General features: G+C 35.1%; 3 protein-coding genes and 1 pseudogene across 4 annotated transcripts; 2 read left to right on the plus strand and 2 right to left on the minus strand.

Moving 5' to 3' along the window:
• Positions 1 to 2,925: 2,925 nt before the first annotated feature.
• LOC125194588 lies at positions 2,926 to 10,163 on the minus strand (annotated as a pseudogene).
• Positions 10,164 to 15,780: 5,617 nt separating this feature from the next.
• On the plus strand, positions 15,781 to 17,443 carry LOC125193731 (peroxidase 24-like). The gene is made up of 4 exons (XM_048091597.1): positions 15,781 to 16,073; positions 16,187 to 16,378; positions 16,462 to 16,627; positions 16,894 to 17,443. The coding sequence occupies exons 1-4, from the start codon at positions 15,828 to 15,830 to the stop codon at positions 17,295 to 17,297; spliced, it is 1,008 nt and encodes a 335-aa protein (XP_047947554.1). The 5' UTR covers positions 15,781 to 15,827; the 3' UTR covers positions 17,298 to 17,443.
• A 4,279-nt stretch (positions 17,444 to 21,722) lies between these two features.
• LOC125196213 (AP-5 complex subunit mu) lies at positions 21,723 to 26,124 on the plus strand. Of its 2 annotated transcripts, XM_048094635.1 has the most exons (9): positions 21,723 to 21,875; positions 21,961 to 22,086; positions 22,954 to 23,078; positions 23,193 to 23,262; positions 23,735 to 24,027; positions 24,130 to 25,019; positions 25,310 to 25,366; positions 25,457 to 25,504; positions 25,634 to 26,124. In XM_048094635.1, exons 1-9 carry the CDS (start codon positions 21,808 to 21,810, stop codon positions 25,703 to 25,705), a joined length of 1,749 nt encoding a protein of 582 aa, XP_047950592.1. In that variant the 5' UTR covers positions 21,723 to 21,807; the 3' UTR covers positions 25,706 to 26,124. The 2 variants fall into 2 exon arrangements, with proteins under 2 accessions (XP_047950592.1, XP_047950591.1); XM_048094634.1 differs by having other exon boundaries at positions 22,954 to 23,262.
• Positions 26,125 to 26,136: 12 nt separating this feature from the next.
• LOC125196214 (probable galacturonosyltransferase-like 4) lies at positions 26,137 to 27,593 on the minus strand. Its single transcript, XM_048094636.1, has one exon. The coding sequence runs from the start codon at positions 27,451 to 27,453 to the stop codon at positions 26,428 to 26,430; it is 1,026 nt and encodes a 341-aa protein (XP_047950593.1). The 5' UTR covers positions 27,454 to 27,593; the 3' UTR covers positions 26,137 to 26,427.
• Between the last annotated feature and the right edge of the window lie 398 nt (positions 27,594 to 27,991).

Below are 27,991 nucleotides of genomic sequence, written 5' to 3' on the forward strand. Positions count from 1 at the left end.
AAAGTATGGATTTCTTGCTATGCAGATGGAAAAATCGGATTTACATGAGAGCGAGAAAGAGCTGCCACTAGAAGAAGTTATCAAGTGTGTGTTTGCCGCCGCAGAAACCTTTCGCATCGAGCTACACGTGCTTGCCAAACATGTTGTCTTCACTAATGCTCGAAAATTTAATTGGGATGATGAAGGGAAACGCTCAGTTGCTCGGTGTGTGTTTGATCTAGGAGGAGATTATTCGCCAAAGCTTCTTCTTTCAACTCTTCGTTGCTTCGTGGTTTCCACCTTGAGGACAAGGTGAATTTTAACCATGGGGGAGTTGATACGATCCAATATCATATCTCTAGTTATCACAATTATTTAGTTATATTTTGATTTACCGTATCTTTTCTATATTTGTTTATGGTATTCTAGTCTTATAAATAGGAGATATTGTATTCATTCATTCAACCAATAAATGAATTATTATTTCTCCCCAAAGATAACGTATGTTTTCCAAACCTAATTTGGATTCTCTCCGCCGATCCTGATTGGACGCCGGAGTATTCTATCAGCCGCCTAGTTATCGCGTTGCCCGACGGGAGGAACCCGCGCACAACTCGAAACTATTATTTCCGCCGACCCGACGAAGGGCGCCGGAACACTTTTCGATCGCCGCAAACACGCTGCAGATCGCAGTTAAGGAGAAGGTCCTTAACAACGACACACAAGAAGAGGGATTCCATGCTCATCAAGAAACTTTTATCCATCCGGGATGAGATGTTGGGCAGGTGCACTAGAGACGAGATCATTGCTCTATGGAGCAAATGGTTTGAGGGAAAAGGGGTCCATGAGGCCTATGAATGGTTTAGGCCGAGAGGTGAGAGGCGTTTCTGGGCTAAATATGTATGGAAGGACATTGTCCCTCCTAAGTACTCTTTCATTACTTGGCTTGCACTTCGAGGACGCCTTTCCACACGTGATCGCCTCCACTACATGGAGAATTTGGACATTACTTGTTAGATTTGCCGCTGTGAGGAGGAATCAGTGGATCATCTTTTCTTCAAGTACCCAAAGTCTTGGGCAGTGTGGGGTAAGATCATGCTCTGGCTTGGCATTGCGAGGAGATCGGCGACGATTAGGAGTGTCATCGAATGGGCAGGACGACATATTAGAGGATCACGGATTGTTCAGATGAGAGGATTGCTCTCATGGCTTCAGTAGCGATCATTTGGAGGACTCGGAACAAGATTATTTTTGATGGGAAAGCTTAGGACGCAGCGAGGGTCATTTTTGAGATCAAAGAATCTACCTACAGCATTTTGTACTCACACTTTCCACACGAGCAGGTTCTTCTCCACCTTCCAGACAGATGATGAAGCCCTCAGGTTTTAGTTGTTTTGGTGTACGACACTCTTTGAGTCACTCATCAGGGTACTCTTTTTCCCCTTGGGGAGTTTTATCCCATGGGGTTTTTTCCCCAAGGGGTTTTAACGAGGCCCGCCCACTCTGGGTTTTGATGGGTGACTTGATCTGTGTTCGTCCTTGTTTGGGGCTTGGCCCGTGATGTTTGTCTCTTGGTCTTTACCTTGTTGCTCTATTCTAGCCTACTTGTGGTTTCTCTATTGTATGTCCTCGGGTATGCCCGAGTGTATGATGTAAACGTTGGTTTTGGTTCTATTTGATTATTTATTCATAAAAAATAAAGAAATTATACATAATCTTATTATTTTCCATTTTCCTACATGCACATATATGCATATGTAGGCACATAGCTTGTTTTAATATTTGCTCTATAGTTTTCATATACTCCCTCTGTCCCTCATAATTTGTTATCATTTAATCCGGCACGGGTTTTAAGAAATGTAATAGAAATTGAGTTGAAAAAGTTAGTGACATGTGGGTCCTACGTTTACATATTACTCCCTCCGTCCCGCTTAAGATGACACGTTTTCCTTTTTAGTTTGTCCCAACTAATTAAGATGACACATTTCATTTTTTGGTAACTTTCTCTCTTCAATTAATACACTCAACCACTTTTTCTCACTCCTATTAAAATATCCATCTTTCTTTATCTCTCTACTTTAATACTTACACCCACATTCTCTCTCTCCAATTAAACACTTTAACCAATAACTCCTAAAATCCCGTGCCGGCTAAGCAATGTGTCATCTTAGCCGGGACGGAAGGAGTAGTTTTATAATAAAATGTGGGTGAGAATGTGTTAGTGGAATGTATGGTCCACTATAAAAAATGGTAAAAGTGAAAGGTGACAAATTTTTAGGGACCACGAAAATGGAAATAAGTGACAAATTTTCAGGGACGGATGGAGTATTTATTAACTTTACTCATATCTTACAAGTATAGGGGAGTGTTAGGGTGCCACCACCTCTTAAAATAACATCATGTCATCATTCCTAGTCAATCATTTGTACACATGGACGAATAATAAACTGTCACATGGCAAAAAAAGAAAAAAAATTCTGAAAAAGACGGCCAGCAATATTTTGTACACTATACAATAATTTTTTTCTTGACCAGCAATATCCAACACGCTATACAACAATCTATAGATTGATGTATAACGTTTATAATATTGTTGTATAAGTGGTATCACGGTGTCACTTTAAGAGGAGTTTTCATTTTAACACAAACCTACAAATATATATATAAATATACACACATAATATACATTTTTAATACAATCTCTAACAACCTATTATGTTTATAATGTCAATAGACAATAAAATATAAACATATTCAAAATAAAACATATTTAGAGTCAGGGATGTTACACCATCAACAATATTCCAGAATCAAGATTATTCTATAAGTACAAAACACTAGATTGGATTAGCTCTATGCTTGGGCCGCACAATATTAAAAAAACAAAAAAAAAAAAAAAAAAAAAAAAAAAAAAAACAAAAAACCAACCACTGTATTTATTAACTTTCATATGAGATGCACACCTTCCTTTTGGATGGTCGCTAAATCAAGGGTAGACCCGTATGTTGTGTTGAACACGTCGTAACGCCATCCGTGACCATCGTATATCGTTCCCATGCTGGCTTCCATGAACAGAGCTCCAGGGATTTTAGCCCACGACATGATCAACCCTGCAAAAATTGTGAGATCATTCTCTGCATTTAGGTTGAAGCACGCGTTGATAATTGGAACGCCTCTTCGTGCTTTTGGTATCCCTCTGATCTTCAAGTATCCGAGAAGCTGGTTCTTTTCCACAGTTTTCTCACTTCCTTCACACACAATGATTAACGCCTCTGCTTGGTCATCATGCGCAGTTGTAAAGTCCATTTCGCATCTAACAGGCAATTTTATGTTTTGATGTATGATCGGGATACAGCTATTCCCATCTGCTTTCACCCCAATGCTCAACGGTGTTGCTTGAATAGTTGTTTTCAAACTCCTGAAAGATTTGCTGACTTGAGAAGCTACTGCAGCTTCCAGAGATGCTCCTTGAACTGCAACTTCCAACATGTTGATCAGAGATGCTCCTTGAACTGCAGCTTCCAACATGTTGATCTCCATGTATGGAACCTTTTCGCAGATACCAATTGCAATCTTTTGCAACTTAGGGATATTAGAGCAACCCCCAACAAGTATAACATCATTTATATCCTTTATAGACCTTTGCATCGCGCAAGCAGCCTTCGATGAGTCTTTTACATTTCTCAAATATTTCTTGATTCACTTGCTCGAATTCTTTCCTATTGAGAATCTTGCGCTTCTTTCTCCCATTCCCTAAGTCAAGTCAAGGCTGATAAGAACACTTAATTGGGAGGAGAGTTTGTGGATAGAAGCTTGCGTGTCAACACGAAGCAATTCCAATCTAGCGATATTTTCCACCCAGAGACGAAGACAGAAATTTTTTATTGAGGGGCCCGAGTTTTAGGTATTTTTTAGTGTCGGTATGGCCAAAAGTTGTTTCAATAAATAGATAGTTGCAAGCGATATAGATGAATAATTAGAGGAAAAAAAATTAGAGATACGTAGTAGAACCTAGATATAGATATGTTGGTCATTGTTAGAAAATAAAGTGTAAGTAAATTAGAAAATAAGACAAAAATCGGATATATATGAAAATAAATAGCAGTCCGGGTAACACTCTTCAACATAAAAGTGTAAGAAAATAAAATAAAGACTCTGTATGAATATAACTCATGTGAAATCTCAAATGCAATTTCACATAGAAAAATTGAAGGGATCTAATAAATTGCAATGATTGCTAGAGCTAGCTAAATGATCCCAAAGATTAGGTATTAAATTACAAATAACCAAATGGTGTTACAAGCATACAATCGTCAAATAAAGCTGTCGATAAATTCATTTTATTTGATATGTTAGTTTATCTAATTAGGTAAATTATTTTTCTATAATTAGTTTTAATTTACTAAGATTTGTAAAATTTTAATCAATTCAAATGATTATTGGCATATAATGTACAAATGCATTTATTTTAGATAATAGAGAAAAGAGTGTTAGACAATACAATTGGACATAAAACAAGGAGAATAAATCGATTTGTTCAAGAGGGAACTCGAACTTGGGACACAAAACAAGGAAAATAAAACAGTAGGACATAAAAAAAGAAAAATATAAGGATTTGTCCATACCAGGATTCGAACCTGGGACACTAAGACCAGAGGGCTTGGGCCCAAACCAACTGCACTAGGTGAGATTTTATATATTTGTGTAGAATATATATACTAATAATATCATAAGCTGAGTGGCCCCCCAGGCCCCATAGTGGCTTCGTCCCTGTTTCCACCCTATAGGTCGAAAAACGACTGTCCATATCAGGTAAGATGTGGCGCATTGTATTATAAAGTATGTCTTCGCCTCCTACTGCATTTCCAGCGGCTCTCCTTCTCTGATGGCATCAACCACTACATTGCAAAATCCAGCACCCATGTTGAATATCAAAACAATTTTCTGATTTAAGTAGCCCAAGCTCTGTTGCATGTTTTGCTGCTGCTGATGTGCATGCAGCAGTGCAACCACTGTTGGCTCAAGAATCAAACTTGGGTTTGGAAGACTAGCCAATGCACATGCTCTTTTGACCAAAGCTTTTTGTGTCGGACGCCAATTTTCAGCTTTTTATGTTGTACGATGCAGCCAGATGTAATTCATCATCAACAGACTGACTCTTGTAGTTTCTAGTGTTCTCTAAAAGTTTCACTCTAGAGGCACTCCACACTGCAGCACTGTGGTTCAGCTAACCAGCTGAAGAAGACGGTGTTTTAACATTCTGCCGTTCTTGATACCTACAAAATAGTAATAAAATGTAGAAGTAAATGTACTATTTATAAAGATCATCCATTCTTGATACTACAAAATAGTAATCAAATGCACATGCAAATTTATTAAGTATTTATAAAGATCATATCTTTGCGTTCTTGTTCTTGAAATGGAAAAAAGCATTTTCATCTAGTATAACATTTTGATCTTATGCGCATTTCCACAAACACTTCTGACCAAAGAAATTACTACTAGAATTTATCATATCAAACAGAATTTACCAAAAAATTACAACAATGATATAAAGAATAATTTAACGCAAGTAAAGTAAGAACTAACCGATTTCAAAAGGGTGACCGAGAAAGGGAATGGCTGGAACAACTCGATCGAATAATGAGAGAGGAAAGTGGTGAACCTAGCTGACCGGAGAGAAGAAAAGTGAATGAAAAAAAATGGGAAAATCAAGGGAAAAATACGAAATTGAACTTTCTTAATTCCCGAGTCTTAGGCTAGTTCACCGCTGGGAATTTTTTGCAACAAAAAAATTAAATAATATGAAAAAATTATGATAAATCTACACTTAATTTACAATTTGATTTAGAGATAATTATCGAGATATATCTTTTCTTTAATCTGCAACTAGTGTCCACTCCCGTGCGATGCACGGTTCAATTAATTTTATGAAAACTAATTTCATATATCACTTTTTCATTACTTGAATTTGAAAACTAAAAAAACTAAATTTCCAAAACTTAACCTATAGTACGAAATATTTACAACAGACATATATATATATAGACTACATATGTATTTGTTCTAAACTTTTCATCCTAATATTTTTTTCACTTCTAGAATTCTCTACTTTTTTCTTATATATTCTATTTATTTCTATATATTTCTACTATAAATTATCTTCAATTTTTAATTACAAAAGCTAGACTTATTGTTTATTTGAACACATTCCGTGCAATGAACATGCTAAAATAAGAAGACGACGAAGCGCAACTCAGTTGATAAAACGATTTTTCTCAATCCAATAGGTTATGATTTTAAGTCATCACGAGAATAAATAGAGAATCATTATTGATATTTTTTTTAAAATGTGGATTAAGTAGGTTTCCAAAAGAAAAAAAAAATTATGATTGAGAATCATTATTAATTTATAGTTTGACGCTTTAACTTGTTTTTTAGTGAAATGGCTGATTTAAAAAATTTGGCCATCAATTTTTTTAATAATGTAACCTTTTACAATTCTTGATGACATGTAAGTTATGAGATAAAAAAGTACATGTACAAAAGTTGAGGCTAAAATATAAATCAATTAAATCAAAGGAATTTGATTGTAACCATCCATTAATTATTTACTTAAATATTAATTCAAATTTATTTAAAAATTACCCTAAATTGTTATCACAACATTAAGTATTTATTTATATATTAATCAAAAAAAATTTAGAAAAAAACAGTCACTCCTAAATCTACAATAATTCAAATTCATACCTAGAATTCATAAATATTCAAATTTAGACCAAAACTCTTCTTTTATATAGTTATTATAGATAGATAAGTATTTAACATAAAAAATGTAATCCGTAATCCTTTCCTAAATTTTTGCTAAAGGATATATATTTAAGCACATTATATTATTTAATAAAATGGAACTAAAACGTCATTTATGTACATTTATCAATGTTCTTTAATCATATATATAAGTATTTTTAATTGAGACATTGTTCTTTAATTTTAATATTAGCACTAAATTTATGAAGGATAAATAAAATTTTATAAAAACTAAATAAATACGAATAAGCCCGAACCCTTAAAGAAAGTTGAAAATTTTGACTCTACAAATTCAATCGATACAATCCAATTACCAGGAGTACAATATATAATCAGAAATTCAATATATAAAGAAACCAATTTACAATCAAATAATATAGTTTATATATAATAATAACGAGCTGTGATCAATGTCGAACCAATTTTAAAGATCGAACTAGAGATCAAATCTGGGCCATTAGATCTAGTTTTTTTGATGAGATGTGCTGCTGTGAAAATTTTTTCTGCTTCATTACTAGCCCATTTTACTTCATTGTATAGGTTTATTACTTCATTCTGTACGTAATACATTGAAACTACAACATGTTTTTACTTGCTTCCAGTAGGTTTTGAAATGATTCAACATATGCTTCATTCAAATTCATTGACGTGAGTTTTTGCTTGATTGACATTTAAATATGCAATTTATTCAAGTAAGTTTATTACTTCATTCAGAAACGTTATTACTTCATTGGATAAGATTTTTACTTCATTCCAGTAGGACTTCAAATGCTTCTACACATACTTCATTCCAATAATTTATTATATTATTCCATGTGTTTATTAAACCATATTAGCGCCATGGCGGTGGTGATAGATATCGTAGAGAGAAAGAACGGCACGCGACGGCGAAACCACATTTACGTACTGGAATGAAGTAAAAACCTACTGGTATGAAGTAAAAACCTACTAGAATGAAGTAATATATTCTGGACGAAGTTAAATCTTCGTAACATGTTAGTATGACTTATTTACCTTCGGATGAATTAAAATAGGCTCGTGATGAAGACAAAAATAATTTATAAATTTCTGTATCTTATCCATAAAAAACTAGATCTAAAAGCCCTAATTTGGTAGGGTTCGGTGGTTCAGTCTTTAAGAGTGGATTTGTGGATAATGGAACTCTAACCATAACTATACAAATTTATTAATAAGACCCAAAAATAACTTCTCTATAAATATATATATGCATGCTAAAATATCTCAAATTTTACAACAATCAATCATTCCATAGTTGAGAACAAACGAATGAATTATACTAAATTAACAAATAGAATCCCAATAATTCTATAAACATACTATCTACAATTTGAAGATTCTAAATAATCAATGCTAATAAAACACAAAAGGATCAATATCTAGAGTCTAAAAGTTAATATTTACACCTTAATTTATTCACTTGCTTTAAATGGATAACAATTTCAAAGTATCGTGATTGAATTATTCGGGCCTCACGGGCATGGGTTGGGCCTTCATAGACTATTTGGCCAATTTAGCTTCACTATCAAATCATCCATTTTATTAAATATTATCTCCGTCTATAAAAAATAGTCTCACATCTTCATTTCCGACCATCCATAAAAAATAGTCTTATATTTAAAATGAAAAATAACTTTTAATTTATTACTCACATTTTTATCTTTTCTCTTTTACTTTATTCACATTTGATTTTGATCTTTCATATTTTACTCATTTTATTTCTTTATGTCATATATTACGAAATTCGCATCGGATGCAATTTGCACAAATGACTTTTCTATAGTTAGCGCAAAGTTAGGTTAATTAAAAGCAACACAAATTGAACCAAACAAATGTATACGTTGCCTAAAAAAATCTCATTAACACATTCCTCTCACTAATCAAATCAATCGAGCATCAATGCAATAAGATAAGTGAATTTTAATTTTACCCATTAGATAATAACAGTAGTATAATATACCATTGATTTTAACTTTTAACCTTTTCAATCGTGACAACTACTACCTTTGTCCCTGAAAATTTGATACAGTTTACTATTTCGGTCCGTCCCTGAAAATTTGATACACTTCACTTTTACCATTTTTGGTAGTGGACCTCATATTCCACTAACTTATTTCCACTCACATTTTATTATAAAACTAATACTTTAAAAGTAGGACCCACATCCCACCAACTTTTTCAACTCACTTTTCATTACATTTCTTAAAACCCGTGTCGGGTCAAAGTGTAGCAAATTTTGGGGGACAAAGGTAGTATTATTTACAAATTTAACAACACTTTTATATATCTCATACTATAAATCTTGTATTAATATCAAATAGTGCATGCTACTAAAATTATATCGTTAAAAAAAATTAACGAAAAGGAGAAAGTAAAAATTCTCACAACTTAGCTTTTATATATGTATAGATTATATTACAACAAAGACTTATGATAAATTATAAAAGAATGACAAAAAAAATTAAAACAGATAAATAACAACCACGGCTTGCAACAATTAAATACAAATAATTCCTTGGGATGATTGAACTTTTGGGAAATAGAGAACATCCCATTCTCTAAATTCTCTTCATTTATTAAGGACCTAGGATTGGTTCAACTTAACCTAGACATCAGAAAAGAACCAACAAAAAAAACTCGACGGGGCTTATAAATCGCCCGACTCAACATAAGTTTAAAATAAATCAAACAAAATATTCTTCCCAAAATAACTACCAAAAATAGAATAAAAAATACCAAAAAAACATAAGGACTAATTCAGCAGACGATTGGGCGGCTTGAGCTGATCTCTTGGCCTCAACTGCCGTCCTATCGTCGGTGCCTCTGCCTGCTCCTGCAGCGCCGCTTCTGCCTCCGACGGCGACTCTTCCACCGTTGGTGCATTCACCTCACTCTCGCCCGGTATCTCCTCTGCCACGTTCTCCGTCGACGGTGCAGGTGCGTTCGTAACACATGCCGGCGGCGACGACGATAGACTACTCGTGCAGTTCAGTTTCCGGCTCGAAGGAGTTTCGGAGGTGTCTATGCTATCCCGACACAACCGCAAGTTGTACAACCACCTGACGCTCAGCCTCGACGTAACCGATTCAGCAGACCGTTGTGCTCGAATCGCGGGACCTGCTCACGGCCTCATCTTCATCTACTACAGGGATTCTGACGCACCAATTGCAGTTTGCAACCCTAGTTTAGGTCTTATCACTATCTTACCACCTTGCCCTTTCCAATTCCAATTCCAAACCAAACCCTAGTGTAGGTCGTTTGATCCAGATTATCCTCGCGACGTCGGGATTTGGTTCGACAAGGTCGCACGAGATTACTTGGTGGTGCAGTTGTGGTCTTGCTCCGGAAACTTGCATGCCTCGGTATACTCCAGAGCAACGAATTCCTGGGCCAACGGGAGCATTGTTGGTGATGGCTTGAGTGTTCTTAGCCCTGTCAAGTCGTCGTGCAGGAATGGCTACTTCTCACACTGACTAGCGATTGACGAGGCGGGAAATGAGGTGATCTTGTCGTTTGACTTCAGGAACGAGGGTTTCCGTATTTTGGAGATGAATTTTAAGAGGTTGAAGGAGTATGAAAAAGATGTGGATGATTTTTGAAGAGGGTGATGACTCTTTTCTTGTGTTTACTTCTTCCGGTAGTGCTGGGGTATGGCATATGTGGGTTAACATATGAAGGATGACAATTGAAGGGAATAGGCTGCAAACGCATTTTTTGAAGGGTGTTGGACCATTTGCTGTTGCTCTCATACCCAAGGCTTTGTGTGAGAGGAGTTGTGTTGTTTTGCAGTGGAAAAATAGGTATTTGCGACTTTGGGATTATTATGAAGAAAAATTTGAGGAATATTTCGAGATGTGGAGGGATAAGCTTGAGATTCTTGAGTATAGAGGAAGCTTTGTTTTTCCTTAGGAATAGAGTACTAGTACTATTTCATGTTAGTCTTTTATTTATGTGATGAGATTTTGTCAACTTTTATTTGGTTATTATAAGATCCTACTACATTATTGGAATCAATCTTTGTAATTATGAAACAATTAGACAATGTTGTAGATGCATTTGAACCTTGTTAATTATAATATGAGTATCCCACTTCGACGCGCGGGAGTGTGCCATCCAAGCATGATGTGGACGAACGTTTTTCAACAACAATCACCGCACCAATTTGTTATTAATAAAGGAAAGTTTGAATAAGTGAACAAAGGTAGGACATAAAATTAGACAAAAAACGTGTCACCTAGACCTTGGTTTTCAATCCCCCAATAACTTTGATCTCTCCGATGATGAGTGTAAAAGACAATAATCTTATCAAATTTGCTCTATTGAATTTAATCAATTTCTAAATAAGTCCTAATTTGTTCAAATTCCATGAAAACCTGACCTAATTTAAATAAAAAGGAAAATGCATAACCATATATAATTTGCCTAGAAATCTGCAATCACTTGGACATTAAGTCAATCTTCATGGCGATTGATATCAAATTGTTACCGATTGGACTTCAGGAGGTACTCCACACATTTGTGTGGGAATCTCTAATTGAGTTGAGCAATTTATTAAGGGATCTTACATCGACGGTAATAAGAGTAATTAAAATGAAAAAATACAATGAGTCGGTTGCAATTATTTTGTGCTATCTTGAGATGATATTAATTTCCCATGCATCTTAATTCAACTGGATGGAGCATCTTGTAATCCACTTACCACAACGGGAGACCTCTTTGTTTTAATTAAATCAATAGACAACTACAAATTCATAAAAGTACATTTCAACTGGTAAAATATTTTTCCTCCAACAATATCAATAAATCGAGTGTACGAATTACCCAGCATATATATAAATATAATGTAACTGAGTTGTAACAAGTCGAGCCTTAATCTATGATGCAAGCTTGATCATTGTCTTTGACAATCATTTATGTTCATTGAACACATATGTCCATTTATAATTATATGCATTGTATATTTGTATAGGTATTATTGCAGCAAAATCATGAGCAAAGAATAATAAAATAATTCACTTGACAGCGAATTGGAGTATTACGTGCAACAACGCTATTTTTTTACGTTATTTATTCTATTGAAGGCGATAGAATGCAAATTAATGTTACGAAACTAAGCTCAAAAAGTAAGAAAAGTTTATACTAGAAATATGTTATCACGATAGTTCCAAATACAAATGTTGATAGTGTTTAACAGCAATGAACTAAAGACAATTCAAGAACAAGGATTTGACGTGGTTCGTCAATAGACTACATCCACGGAAGAACACGCACTCAATCTTTATTCACAATCGCAGTCTGGAAACAATACACTGAGATGAACTACAAGAATAGAAGCATAAGAACAAGACTCAATCGCAATATAAGAATCTTAGCAGCTACAAGAAACTGAACTCTCAAGGATCAGAATTCAGCTGATCTTCTTCTTCTTTCTCTCGTGTTTTTCACTCTCTGTGTCTTACCAGGATTTGCCCTTTTCCCCCTTTTTAGTTTTCAGATCAATGGCTCAGATTAGAGTAGCAATCAGATTCAATCCCCACTGTTGATGACTCCAAACTAATCTCCACCGTTGATGACTCCAACTAAAATCAAAACCCAAGCTGCCTTGCTCTTGTGAATTTCAGGGACATAACATTTCCTAACAACAAATATAAAGCAAAAATCGCAAAACAATTCAAATCCACCTCTAAATACAAGCCGACCCATACTAGCATAAGAAGCTAAAAAATTGACTGCCTTAATCCACATGCTTCCTGTTTCCATAATTGAATAATTAGATATTACCTATCCCAAATAACAGATTTTTTTTTTTTTTTTTTTGTGGGGGCTAAATAACGAGGTATTAAATATAGACTTTTCATAGTCCAATTAATGCGATTGATTTTGTTACAACAAAAGATTCAGTTAAATTACCCCTACGTAAGTTGGAAATTAATACCCCAACTCATAAAAAATATCATGACTCTTTCGCGATGATGAAGATTATGGCACAATTTTTTCTCTGAGATGAGATAAATAATAGATTAATGTTCTTATTGAGTTATCTATTCCTTTTTTCATTTCTTGATCAGGACAACATTATACTAGGACGTATTTTAGATCATTATTGAAGCCATATGTCTAAGATAGTTGAATTCCTGATTTATGAACGTTTGATATTCAAAGTCAATTCATGCATCCAGTAAGCGAATATTGATTGAGAGATAAGATAATGTATTATAAACTTAAATATTAATGAAAATACCTTATAATCTGTATTTTAGAAATCAAGCTCAATTAGGGGAGAGGGATGGCAACTAATAAGAAGTAAGGATACAAGATTTTTTAGGGTTATACTGGCATGTAAATACGCAAAATTTTATACAATGTATCAATGATAAATCGTCTATAAAATAATCACAAAGTTTTAAAAAAAAAATCAACTGTTCCATGATATATAACCAATTAATTTGGAGGAAAATTTGATGCTAAATTGGTGCACCTGTGTAAATTTTGGCGTTTTGAATGAATAGTAGCGTAAATATATACTAATGCAACCATATAGACAACTAAACGACATATTTTTTATTTAAGAAACTAAAAATAATAGCACAAATTTGATCAAATGTGACAATTGAGATTTTTTAAAATTTCATGATTTGTTCATTCAAATTTTGAAAGATAAACAAAAATTTAATCAAACTTCGTGATTTTATAGGCAATTAACTCGATCATTTGTAAATTGAACACTTATAGAAAAGTATAATAATACATACACTTTCGGTTATTATGATTTTATCACGAAATTACTAAAATACTGAAATTTTATTTTACCAAAATATCATTCGATTATACATGAATTGACAGAAAATTTATGTATCTTCATATCAATATATATCCTTTTTGTATATTGAAAGTAAAAGTGTCAGCTTGAACAAATTTGGTCTTTTTTACAAATTACTAATAATAATCAAGAAATAATGGGAAAATCTGCAAAATAAAATTTGAGATTTGCCTAATTTGGAAGGAATAGACGAAAAGAACATGATTTATCAAGACTTTTGTTAAAGAAAAACTGTAATATAGAATTTGGCCAACCGATGCGCTTGCATTCAGTTAAGATTTGACATTTTTTGAGCATATAATAATAATATAATTAACAGTTATACAAGACTTTTGAGTTTCGAAAATGAAATTATTTTATTCTTCCAAAATCTTCCCATGCCCAACCGCTAAAATAATTATATAGTATAATTATTTTAATAAAGTAAATAAAAACAAGAAGGTCAAAAGTCAAAAGAAAAACCGGAGAGCTCAATTTTAGTTCACTAATTTAAGTCTTATTGGAATATCTATATATAAGGCTTTCTGCGTGACTTTAATTATATCGTGATAGTAGTACTTTATAACTGTATTTTAATTCTTTGCGTTTATTTCGTTATATTAACCTTCCCGAGGGCAAAAAGTCTAAAACTGATCCATACTACTATGATTTATTAAATACGAATGTAAATTGAGTCGGTGAATTTATTAGTAGTATTAATAAACTAATTATATATAATTTTTGGTTCGATACAATGTAAAATTAGTAAAGTAAGAGAGGTAGATTAGAAAAACTAATTAAAATATTGTTAGTGAAGAATGAGTCACACCACATTGGAGAGAAAAGAGGTTTCAATATAAAAAAATGCATATTCTTATGGGACGAACTAAAAAAGAAAGAGTGCATATTCTTATGGGACGGATGAAGTATATATAACATACATAATCTATATGGAGCTAGTTCAAACAAAATACTATATTATGAAAAATTTATAGTAACTATATAGTATTTCACACCACGAAATGTCAAAGTGAGATCTTACATAAAATCCTATTTATCTATTTTATCCAACTGTAGCATGGTTGGCACGCGGCGTCACATTTTCAAATCGAACTCTTCAACTATTTGGTCCGAAAAATATTCACTTCACTATTTAACCGTTTCAATGAAACAAAAACAACGTGTGTTTTTTATTTGATGAAATTGATGCCCGTGCCCATAAAATAAGATAATATTGTTCAACATGACTCAAAAATAAAGTCTATCTATTGTTTGTAAATTGCAACTAGACCTATATTTTGGGGCGGCCGCTCGATTTCCGGAGTGAAAAATGAGCTCTTGGCTTGAGTTTTAAGTAAAACAAAGATGCTAAGTACCAAACTTATGTTTTCCTTTCAAAATAAATTAATACATGGTCATTATCAGAAAGGGATAAACCCTATCGGTGTCATATTGACTCATTCTTATATCTTCAAGGAAATTTCACAAGTCAACATTAATTTACTAGCAATTCATTTTGTGGGTAGGTTGGTGCATGGAATAAGATTCTTCTTTTTTTGTAAATGGTATTTTTGGAAACTTGTTTTAGATGTTAAAATTCATTAAACATATATTTTTTAAATTCAATTTGGATATAAGTAACAATACTAAAACTATACTCCATAATTTATTCAAATGATTACTTGGAATCTTTTTTTTCATTTCATTAACCGCGGATAGACTCACAAAAAGATCTTCATATAAATATAGGAAGAATATATATCGATCTGTATATGGCTATGATTCCAAATACAAAAAATCTCTTTTATTTTCTAGCACAGTTTCTCATTTATATATATGTTATGAACGTATACTATGTTTTACTTTTACTTATATAGGTATTTCATTTGATCAGTGGTAGAAAAAGAAGAAAATATATGATTACAATGGAAGATTTAAAATATTGATGTACCAAAGAAAAAATCAACGATTGCATTCATCGGGATAATAAACAATTAGAAACCATCGCGTTTCGTAAGACCCACGGCCTACGGGGAAGGATTCAATCATCAAAGTTGACATTCAAATGAATATTCAATTGCCACTACTCTTCTTGATCTTCTATCATTATCATTCTTGGCCTATAAAAGGAAACCTCCTACCACCTTAGTTTTGTGTCTCAAAATTACCAACTCCCAATAATACTAGGTTTTGAAAAACATTGCCCTTTTGTTTTGCTACGATGAAAATGAGATCTTTCTTCAGCATTACTCTTCTCCTATTAGCTTTTCTTGTGGCGGCGGCCGGTGCCAAAAAAAGTAAACCTCCCGTCAAGCCGGTCGGTCTAATACCAGACTACTATAAGGTTACCGGTACCTGTAAGCAAGCCGAAAAACTTGTGAAACAAGTTGTACAGGAGAAAGTACGAAATGATTCGACTTTGGGTGCTAAGCTTCTCCGCGTGCATTACCATGACTGTTTCGTTAAAGTAAGTACACTTTTTTTTTTTAATCTTGTATTTATACTACAACTATTTCATATATGCATGCATTAAACTATTTAATTACTAATGAAAAACTTGATTTGCGATTAAATTTGTAGGGCTGTGATGCATCGATACTTTTGAACACTGTGGGAACAAATCAATCCGAAAAAGATGCACGACCAAATCTGTCACTGGGTGGGTTCGAAGTTATTGATGAAATCAAGACTCGAATTGAGAAAGTTTGCACCCAAAGAGTGTCTTGTGCTGATATTCTCGCACTTGCCGCACGTGATGCTGTCTCTTTTCCGGTAAATTTGCGATTATAATTTTTTAACCTCCAACTCCAGATTCCTTTTAATTAAATTCTCTAATTAAGTAGTCTATTTTTCAGTTCAAGAAGCCATTATGGGACGTTCTGACAGGCAGAAAAGATGGTAGGGTTTCCCTAATCTCAAATGTCAACGGCAATTTACCCTCACCATTTTCTGATTTTGCAACCCTTCAAACCATCTTCTCCAATAAGGGCCTTGACATAAATGATCTCGTCGCATTGTCAGGTAACTAACTTACTTGATTTAATGATTTATTTCATTTTATTTTTACTATATTTGGTAATTAAGCTCTACATACTACTAATTCATTTCACTTACATTTTATTATAAAATTAATATATAAAAATAGGATGCACATTCTACTAACATTTTTATTTTATAAAATAAAACAATTACTTAAAATTCTGCGTCAGTCAAATATGAGACATTTAATACTATAGTTTAAATTGTGAAATACTAGTATAAGTGAATAAATAATTATGAGCGTGCAGGTGCGCACACGATCGGAGTATCGCACTGCGGCGCATTCTCGCGGCGGCTTTACAACTTCACGGGGAAAGGGGACGCGGACCCGTCGCTGGACCCTGCCTATGCGGAGTTCTTGAAGAAGCAGTGCCCAAACCCGGCGAGTCCAGCGACGGTGGTGGGCATGGACCCCAACAGCACACTCAGCTTCGACACGCACTACTTCACCGCCGTCAAGAAGCACCAGGGGCTTTTCCAGTCCGACGCCGCCCTGCTCACGAACGCCACCTCCGCGGACATTGTGCGCCGGTTCCAGTCGCGGGACTCGTTTTTCAAGCAGTTCGCCAAGTCGATGCTCAAAATGGGCGCCATCGACGTGCTTCTCGGAGATGCCGGGGAGATCAGAAAGGATTGCCGCTTCGTTAATTAATCCGGCCATCTCATTGTCAGGGATAAGTAATTTATTGTATTCAAATTTCTAATTGCTTTATACTCATTTGTCTTACACTTACTACTCACTATGTCTACATGTATTTGCCATCTAGGAATTTCAATGTGATGCAACTTTCATTTTCAGTGACCTTGCAAAATGCAAATTAAATATGATCTATAACTCGCTAATTACAGACTGAATTGATATTAATCACTAATCATAATTTATATTAACGAATCATTGGACACAGTGAAGACTGAGGAGGTTATTGTCGATTTTAGTACTAATAAATGACAATCGATCAATTTTTTTTTTATCATTGTACATATCATATGGATTTTCTTTACTAATAAAACATAATATTAGTATCATCGGGGTCAATGCACAAATTAATTTAAATATAAGAAGCTGAGTAGATTGTCGTAAAATGAAAATGAACCTTTGCTCCGAAATGGAGTGAAGCAGTTGAGGTCATGGGCTTAAAATAGGATACGTCGACATCCCAATCCCATGTGGATCCATAATTGTGCATATATATATATATGTGATAAAAGTGGAAAGCAAATTAAATTAGTTAAATTAATTAATGTACAAAAAGCTCAATCCTCCTAATATTAGTAAAATTTTACTGTACTATATACTTGGTGATCTTTGACCATCATATTAAGAATATCAACTCTATAATTTAAGCTAGTGGCAAGTGATCACAAGTGATAAGTTATTAAAGTTTCAAGGTTTCTCAGTTTTCTTTTTTCTTATTTTTTTGTTTTTTTTTTGGCATTAATTTTCCAACAAATAAATTTTAAAGATAAATTAAAGAATTTATACATCATGACCCTCAGACCTCAATGCTCAATGTATGCAATTCGACCTATCCAAAAGCAAGGGGCATATCCATGAGGCCTTATATGATTGGTATATTTTGATAATTTTTATTTTATATTTTGGTATATTAAAATTAATTATAGATCTAATACTATATGAGAATATGTGAAAAATATTATTTAACTGGATGGTTTTCAATTTTTTCCCTTGTTTTTCTTTTTTCTTTTTAAGTACATTAATTAATTGTGTGTTGGTTTTTATACTCCATATGCTTGTTACTAATAAATTTTAATAATTTTAAAATTTCATGTAATTTAATCTATAAAATTAATTATAATCCATATATTTATTGATTATGTGTGAAATGGAAAATATTTCATTAAATTGAGTTAGGGTCATTAATACTCCATATAGGTTAAGTTGTGTATGAAGCAAAGAGAGAAATCAATATTTTACATGAAAGTTGGGGGAGATAGTCTTAGGGTATAGACAAGTCATTAAGTTTAAACTTCTATTTTAGTTTGTTATTTTGCCAAAATGGTACATTCGACGATCATGGCCTCATAAAGATCATAGTAATACTTAAAATGGAAGGAGTGGACTTTCATGATTTCATCCCCAACGTAAAAAAGCAGCCCCTCTCCGATGCCGAGCTCATCCCCGTCGCCTTATATACAACTCCGCTCTCGTCGGTAGAATTATTTTCAACTTAACCAGTAAATTCCGTCATTATCATTTCCTTTTTCTCATCCAGTATTGATACCAATTACTCAAAAATGATGAATCTATGATGGAAGAATAAGATACTAACAAAATTGCGATGTAAATTGGAGTGTAAAGAAATGAATTAAGTAATAACCACTGTTTTGCCTAGAAATGAAATCGCGTCGGGAATTTTGTTATTGCATACCGAACTAATTTAGGAATTGGAAATAGATTAGTAGTGTAGGAGTAATTATTTAGGAAGAAGATAATATTCATGGCACGTCAGCCAGAGGCGGCACGCGTCTTGGCGGCGACCATATCGATTTCAGCTAGCGCGACAGCGTTGGCCGCTGCTATAGCAGCGGCGCGAGCATCATCAGCATTGTCCATCTCTGATCTGATCTCTCTTGGCTGTGTTGTGTTGTGTTGTGTGTTCTGTGTTATGTGTGTTTAATAATGTTGTATGAGGAAATAGTTATATTTATATACTCAAAAAAGAGGCTTTTTGACATAGAAAGGGAGACGACCTACAGTATCAGTATGTCGTAATCAATATTAATTCGACTATTATTATTGGGCCGTTTCTAAATTCTACTAATAATCCCAACCTAGTGGTTGCTTAATTTTTCACAATGCTATCTTAACAGCTCTAATTAGCACAACTTTTTTTTGAAGAGATTTTTTTTTTGCGTTTAGTCATTGTCTCCAAACGAAAATGGTAGAAGTATATTAGGAGTTGTAAGATATGACAATAAAGCATTTTGCTGATTAGAATATATTGTATTAGCATTACTTTTTTTTTTAGTATTCGCTTTTTATTAATTAAACTCACTTTTGATCAAAATATTAATTAAATTTCGTAATAATTTATACTTTTAAAAATAAGATTTAGTATATAATAACTAATTATACTCCCATGGTAGCTGGAAGTTCAGCGGCAATAATCGATTGGAGAGTTAAATAAAAGGGAACAATGGAAGGTTAAAAAACTAACCCAAACCGAAACCTAGGTGAACCCAATTCGAAATTCAAATTACTTCTTTCGTCCAATAAAAATATAAAGAATTGATACAGACACGTGAATTAAGAAAAAATTAATAAAGTAAGAGAAATATGGAAAAGACTAGTTAAAATAGTATTAGTGGATAGGAAAACCCACATTATTAGTACTACCCTCTTCGTCTCACAATAAGAGTCACACTCTGTCATTTTGGTCTGTCCCACAATAAGAATTACACTTCATTTTTACTATCAATGGTAAGTAGGTCACACATTCCACTAAGTCACTTAATTCACATTCTATTATAAAATCAATATAAAAATTGGATCAAATATTTCACTAATTTTTCCAACCGCTATTCTTTACATTTCTTAAAACCCGTGCTCATAATAAGAGTGACTCATATTGTGGGACGGAGGGAGCAGTATTTAATGGTGGTATAAGTTGTAAATAAGTTGATGTATATGTGAAATAAATCGGGATAACTTTCCGAAAATGGAATGCACAAGATATCAGGCCAATTGGGATAACTTTGCCATTTATAGTAATTACGATCTAGGTTTCCTATTCGCGGCGACCAAAATGGAAAAACGGGACTCCTATTCGCGGATAGAGGAAGTATTAATTACCACTATCCAAGATATCAGACCAATTGGGTTGCAAAAAATCTGCTCCATTTAATAAATCAAAGTAGTGTATAATTATCAACGTATGCCGTATATTATATACAGAGATTAAGAAATAAAGAATCACCAAGACTTCGTCTTTCTGTAGATAGCAATAAAAACGTGTCTATGCTTAAGATTCTTTCAGTGCTTTATCTCATCATTATCACTAGTTTATCGCGAGGTAAAAAAAAAAATTTGGATGGACACTACAATCTTTCGCAATAGATAGTCAAAACCTATTAGGCCGAGAAAATATTTTACTTCTGCAAGGTACCGACTGAGTCACCTATTGTGAGGACATGTTTCAATTCGCAGCCTTCAATGTAGAAGACTTAGATTGATTTCACTTTCCGGCATTTTAATTAATACTCCCCCCATCACATAAAAGTATGTATTTTTTTTTCTAATCTTGGAAACTCTTTTTTGAGACTCATTCTCCACTAATAATACATTAATTACTTTTCTTTCAACCGCATTTTTAATTTACTTAAAACCCCTATTCAAAAGTGCATATTTCTTGTAAGACCGATGGAATATTATTAGAACGGTTGACGAATAATGATCATTAAAGTAAAATACAATAAAAAAGTGAATAGGAAACACAGTTTTGCAATATAAAAGAATCCAATAATTCAAAGAATTTGTATAAAAATTAAATGAAATAAAGTATATTAGTATTGTTTTGCATAAATAAACTTGTGATTTATGTGAAGTCCAAATCTGAATAAGTGCATACAAAACGTAATTATTTATGGGAAATTGGTCTCTAAAATCATGAACTTTGTCTAAAATTTGGTATTTCCCATGAACTTTGAAATTGGTATATAATATCACGAACTTTGCATTTTGTTTGGTATTTCCCACGGCATGTCTATTACTATATTTGACTAACTTACGAGGTTTTTTCATCATACTTCACACAATTAAATCAACGTGATTTTCAACGTAACTTTTTATCCTACATGTTATGAACTTAAAAAGTGGTTCAAAATATTATAAAACATATCACGGTTGCCTATGTTAAATAAGATTTTGATGAAAATATCTTATTTGAGTGAGTTTGGGAAATACCAAACAAAATGCAAAGTTCGTGATATTATATACCAATTTCAAAGTTTATGGAAAATACCAAATTTTAGGTAAAGTTCATGATTTTAGAGACCAATTTCCCATTATTTATATAGTAAAAATAACAATTAATCAAAAATGCCTCATCTGCTCGAATTATTTCAACTCTGTCTCCCCGAATCTCACTCATCGCTTTGACAAGTAGAAAAATGCTGTAAATATCGCAATCGGAAACGTCAAAATGCTAAGCGGCTGCTACATCAGAGCTCTCTGGATTTTGAACAATCAGGACTTTGTAATTTTCTCCAGGTATTTCGTGTTCGGATTAATTTTTCAGTGTCAAATCGATTGATGAATGTGAAGCTTATAATTTCTGCGGATGAATATGTATCAGGAAATTCCCGGTGGTTGAAAAGCGGTGGCGCGTGGCTTGTGAGAAGGAAAGCACCGATGATTTCAAGTATCATATGTTACCTAACGATTCGGACTTCAGTGGTGCTTTTAGCGACCGTAAGAAGCGGTTAGTTCATACCTGCTGATTTTAGTGCCAACCTCTTAATTTGATGATTTTCAAATCGGAATTCTCGATCAATTATACTGTGTTTTCATTTTTATAATTTTTGTGAACCATGGTGAATGTTTGTTATATGTGTGTTACTAAGGTTTCTTTTAGTCATTATCTAAGACATTCGGTCTCCCTTTTGCTTGACTTGGTAAAAGCACCAAAAATATCGTTCATTTGCTGATGGGCAGAAATTTTTGTGGTTTTCGGTTTACTGATTCCTTAAGATGATTAGCTAAGACTCTCATGTCATAATGTAATTGCTGAAGCTTTTAATAAATTCCAGCATTGGCATATTTGGTTGAGGTAATATATTCCAGATAATACTACGTAGATGCTGTAACTAGTTACATTATTGATAGCAATTAGCAAAGACTGATGTGCTTATCTGCTGAAAACGCATAACAATTATTGTATCTTCATAGTTAATGTATTATGAGTTGAGTGTCTATCTAGTTGCAAAATAATGTAGGTAGGCATCGTTGGCAAGAAGAACTTTCTGTTGTTTCTTGTTTTTATTTAGTAATTTAGAAAGTAATATACTGCAACTACTAGATAATCTCTCTCAGCAAAGTAATTTTTAGTAAGAGTTTTGCTGATTATTTTTTCATAAATTCCATTCCTGGATCAAGTTCATCTTTAATAGTTCAACTTTTACTGGTAGAATATTGGAGACAACACTGCTATCATGAGGGATCTTTGTCATTTGATTTCTTGCTTTGCCCCTGCTTTACACTATTATACGTGAAGAATTTTTTATTCTACTTTTAGTGTACTCATTGAGTATAATTCTGATGATTGTAACTATTTCACAAAATAATGAAGGGAGGGCTCAGCTCGAGGGTTTGGTGTACGTGTGAGCCAATCTGTTAAAGGATCAGATTCATGGGTTGATGATCCAATTACTCGTCATGTAATAAGCTTGTACATTAACAAAGAAGAAGGGGAGGGTAATCTCCTGTGGCCCCTGGTCCTACATATTAAGGGCCCATATTCTATTCTTATATTGCCTTTGGTAGAACCTCGTCATTTGAAGTCCTACTCAAGGATGTGTAATACATCAGACTGTGGAAATGCTATTGGGGCTGATGAGAGTTTGTCTTCACTCCTCTTGGATCTTCCATCCATCACAGGGTATGGTAAGTTGTAATTTTTCATTCTTGATTATCCTCTGTTTCTGTAGCAGTCTGTTTGCTCTGATTAATATCAGGATTTTTATATGTGATCTGGCTAATAAACTTGTAGAGAACATGTGTTCTTATATGGGGCATGTGGTGGTGTTTTAATAGCCATCAAGTATTTGAAAGCTCATACTGATGATCTTGCCCTCTATTTTACTCGACGTTGTGGTGAGATAGGGCGGGGCTGGGGGGGGAGGGGGTTCATTGGACATCTTTCGAAATGTTTCTCCTAATGAATCCCCATGCCTCCCGCCACTCTCATCAGCACCCTCCTAATGCATCTTTTAAAGACTATTTTTTCGTCATGCTTTTATGGACCCTTGTGCCCAAACTATATTTGGTGTGAGCAATGAGCATGCTGCTTACTGAGGTTGTCATTTTATTCTGACCCTAATGTTGACCACCCCTTAAATTTTCTGAATTAGGGCGTTTGCTGTGGCACAAACAATCGGGGACATCGTAGTTGGTGAAACAATGGAGCCAGAAGTAGTTGTTGCTGCATCTCCCTCAGTTGGCGGGCTGCTCGATACCCTCACTGGTAGCATAGGAATTACCAGTATTTCTGCAAGAGCAAAACCTGTAGCTTTACCTGTTGCAGCTTCCACTATATCTGGGACTGCCGTGACCGGAGCTGCTATGTCTGATGCTCCGAAGATGGGATCCAGGCCTTTGGATAAAGATGTCCTTAGGTCGTTCATCAGCAGTGCAATGCCCTTTGGTTAGTAAATTTCTTTTGTGGTACTTCACTCTAAGTTCCATTTCAGTTTTATATTATAAATGCCCTATGCTAGTCTTATCATTTCATTATTGCTGTGTGTAGGTACTCCTCTCGATCTTAGCTACTCCAATATTTCTGCCATCAAGACAACAGGATTTTCTTCAGCCGACGTGCCTCCTGCTGATCGAAAGCAACCAGCATGGAAGCCTTATCTTTACAGGGGGAAACAACGGATTCTATTCACTATTCATGACACGGTCCATGCTGCAATGTATGATAGAGATGAGATCCCAGACAGCATAACCATTTCTGGTCAGGTGAACTGCAGAGCAGAGTTGGAGGGACTTCCTGATGTTTCTTTACCATTGACCTGGTTGGCTAGTGCCCGAGTTGAGTCGTTAACCTTCCATCCTTGTGCTCAAGTTCCAGAGCATGGTGGTGATAAACAGGCTATTACATTTTCACCACCGTTGGGGAATTTTGTCCTGATGCATTATCAGGCACTTTGTTCTGTTGGACCTCCCATTAAAGGGTTTTATCAGCTATCAATGGTCTCAGAAAATGAAGGCGCATTTCTCTTTAGGTTAAGCATCATGGAAGGTTACAAATCTCCTCTAACAATAGAGTTCTGTACAGTAACAATGCCTTTTCCAAGGAGAAGGGTTGTTTCTTTTGATGGGACACCTTCAATTGGAACAGTATCAAATACCGAGCACTCATTGGACTGGAGGATAATAACAAACACTCGAATTGCTTCTGGGAAAAGCATTGAGGCAACCTTTTCCGGGACAGTTAGATTTGCACCATGGCAAGCACAAAAAGTGCCTTCATCTGGATCAGCACTGATGGGTGATGAAGACAGCGATCTTGAATCAGAATCTAGTGGCAGCATGGTAAATGTTGAAGATTACATAATGGAGAAAGTGATTAAGGATCTTCCAGCAGCTGATCTAGAGGATCCTTTTAACCGCAAGGCATACAATTATGCTACAGTATGTGTTTTCCTTATTAAATTTATGTGCATGCATTCTTAGGTCACAGCCACCCACAGGAAAAAATTGTGCATGGGTAATATTGGTCTGTTCTGTCTGCTTTTTAGAAGATACTAATTTAGTTCTTGTTACTGATCAAATTCCAAAACTTGTAACTTGTAATGCCCCGAAAATAATAAGCTCAATGCATCAACATTTTACCAATAACTTGCTATAGTACAGTATTTGCACTCACTTTTTCTTTATTTGTTTGTTTCTATTCATGTTAGCGTTAATTTCTTTGTTTACAGGTTTCTTTCAAGATTATAGGGCCTTCATTCTCAGGAATCTCTATTGATCCTAAATCTGTAAGTCTTTTCAATCAATGCCTCACTCTAAAATGAGTGTTATCATTAATTTTGGGGGCTTTGATACTTACACTCAAGTGCTGTATGTAGGTAAGCATATTTCCAGCAGTTAAGGCACCTATTGAAGTTTCAGCTCAGGTATGTTTATCCGTCGTGGATAGTTTTCTTATGGGTTGTTGAAGATCTTGATAGGAGCATATTGATTTAAAATTAAATTATGAGGTGCATGCTGGGAAATTTCTGATTGTTTTCATATGAATTCAATAGGTTACTTCTGGGGATTATATTTTGTGGAATACTTTAGGAAAATGTCCAGTTGCAGCCACACCACAAGCTTAGACAATCAACTCAGGAGAGGCTGAATATATGCTGAAACTAATTTTGCAAGAAAAAAGGTTCATGTGTCTCTTGGTCTGCTCATTTGCCTGTCTTGAAAAATTTCTGTCATCAAATTAACTGTTCATGTGCAAGTACTGTGGCAACCTGCAACAGCATATTGGACTGGATTTTTCAGCAACTAAATGTCAACCAGATGATGATTTATATATTCTTCCCTATGATTTTGTTCCGAGAGATCTGAATTGATTGCTTGGGGAGCGTTGTGTGTATCTCCGAGACATTTTTCATTAGTTTTGCTTGGTTGACAGCTTTATGTGCAGCTCACCAAGAGAGTTTGTTTACTGGTTATGATGAGATGAACAATTAAGCCACTTGACTTCTCTATTTAGATGATGAATGTTGACTACCTTTCAGAGATATTTTCAGTTTTATGGCAATGGCATGATTGAACATTAGAATTTCTCTACTCAACCATAAAGATGAACAAGAGACGAACACATTATATTACACAAATTATATGAAGCTGAAGGTTTACATACAAAATGGCTGTTCGTCCGAGAACAGGGTGAGAGTTCCAAAATCACTATCAACACAATCTGCTCCATACCACCCATCCTCTATGCATATTACAACTCCGTCATAACTGTCATCATCAGGTACACACCGTTTTGCTTTGACAGAGATGCATGTATATATATATATATAGGTTTCACGTACGCCCATCATTCCTCCAAGGCGACCCGCGACGACCTGTATAAGTCGTACGGGGCCCACAAGTAGTCGACTGTGCATGGTCTCCGAGCGTCCAACCTAAGCCATGGTTTCCCCTTTCCACTCCAATGCAGCAAGCTGATAGGGCCAGGGTGGAGCTCCCTACACCTTCCTTCCAAGTTGTCACCCCCTAACCCATGTTGGTTCCACCTATGTTCCACCCCCTTTATATTCCCTGCAAATACAAGCAGGATCGGTGGCAAAGAACCCAATTGATATATCCTCTTATGCTTCTGCACCGCCATCCAGTCCTCCACCTTCCTCGTGTACCCTCCCTTCCGCCACTGATCCACGTCCACCACCATAACCCCCGTGTTGAAGTAGCACGGCCGCCTCCCAATGAACACACTCGCTAGCTGCCTGTCCGACCAGAATGCGTCCGTGAAGTAGCTCGTGAAGTTGGCGTGGCAGTACTCCGGCGCCGCCAGCACCTTCCCGCCCAAATCCACCCCCCAGAGCTTGGCGATGTCGTCGACGAAGATGATGTCCGAGTCCAAGTATATGACGCGCCCGACGGAGGGCGGTAGGATGTCGACCATGTAGATCCTAGCGTAGTTCAAGGGCTGGTCGAGGGCTTGTCGGACCGATTTCGATATCTTTCCACGGACCCTATCGGGGTCGAATTGGTACATCTTGAAGCTGAGGTAAGGGAATGTGGAGTTGATGAGGGAGGAGATTTCGGTGTCGAGGTGGACGGAGAGGAAGTGGAACGACACATTCTCCGGGCACGTCGAATGCTGCAGGATCGACAACACGGCGGCCATGGTGCCACGTATGTAGTTGGTGTCCAGAGGCATCACAACGTGGATTGCATGGGAGCTGCATGTCGCGCTGTTGCGGAAGGCAGGGGCCTCCCGGAACGACGGGAGGGCCTCCTGGAGGTGGATGTCCGTGGCCGTGGCCATGGCCGTATCGGGGCGGAGGAGGATCGTAGACATAGACAGGAGGCCCAGGAGAGAGAGAAGAGACAAGGCCATCCTGTCCCAAGATTCAGTTTGTTACAACGTCTTTCTAACTCTTTTCTTTTTTCATATATTTTAATATTATTTATTTTTAGTGAAAAGGAAGAGAGGCTCTATTTGGGAGGAAAGTGTGTCATGAAACCATTAGAGGATGGAAAAAATGGAGCTTGGGTGAGAAATTTTTATGGTATAAAGAGAGAGAGGAGAGAGAAAGTTGATGTCAAGATTTGTGGAGGAGGAAGAAAATCCGGACATTTGTTTTGACTTGTCTAAGACTGGTTTAAATTTGATTGAGCTGAAGGATGTATTTATCAAGGTACAAATGTTTTTGTATAGAAGAATGTATTTTTAACCATCAATATTTGGATATAATCTTTATGTTAATTCTTGTTGACACAAAAAGTCTTACATTAGTAGTTACCAACATAAATTTTTTTTTATCAATTCCAAACTACTACTATATGTCTGTATAATTTTATTTTTTTGTTTTATTTTTAAAAGTTAGGTCCAACTTTTATGGTAATGACTCAATTTTGACATTAATCAAAGTATA

This window comes from Salvia hispanica, chromosome 6 (assembly GCF_023119035.1).
Source record: "Salvia hispanica cultivar TCC Black 2014 chromosome 6, UniMelb_Shisp_WGS_1.0, whole genome shotgun sequence".
NCBI classification, from domain to species: domain Eukaryota; kingdom Viridiplantae; phylum Streptophyta; class Magnoliopsida; order Lamiales; family Lamiaceae; genus Salvia; species Salvia hispanica.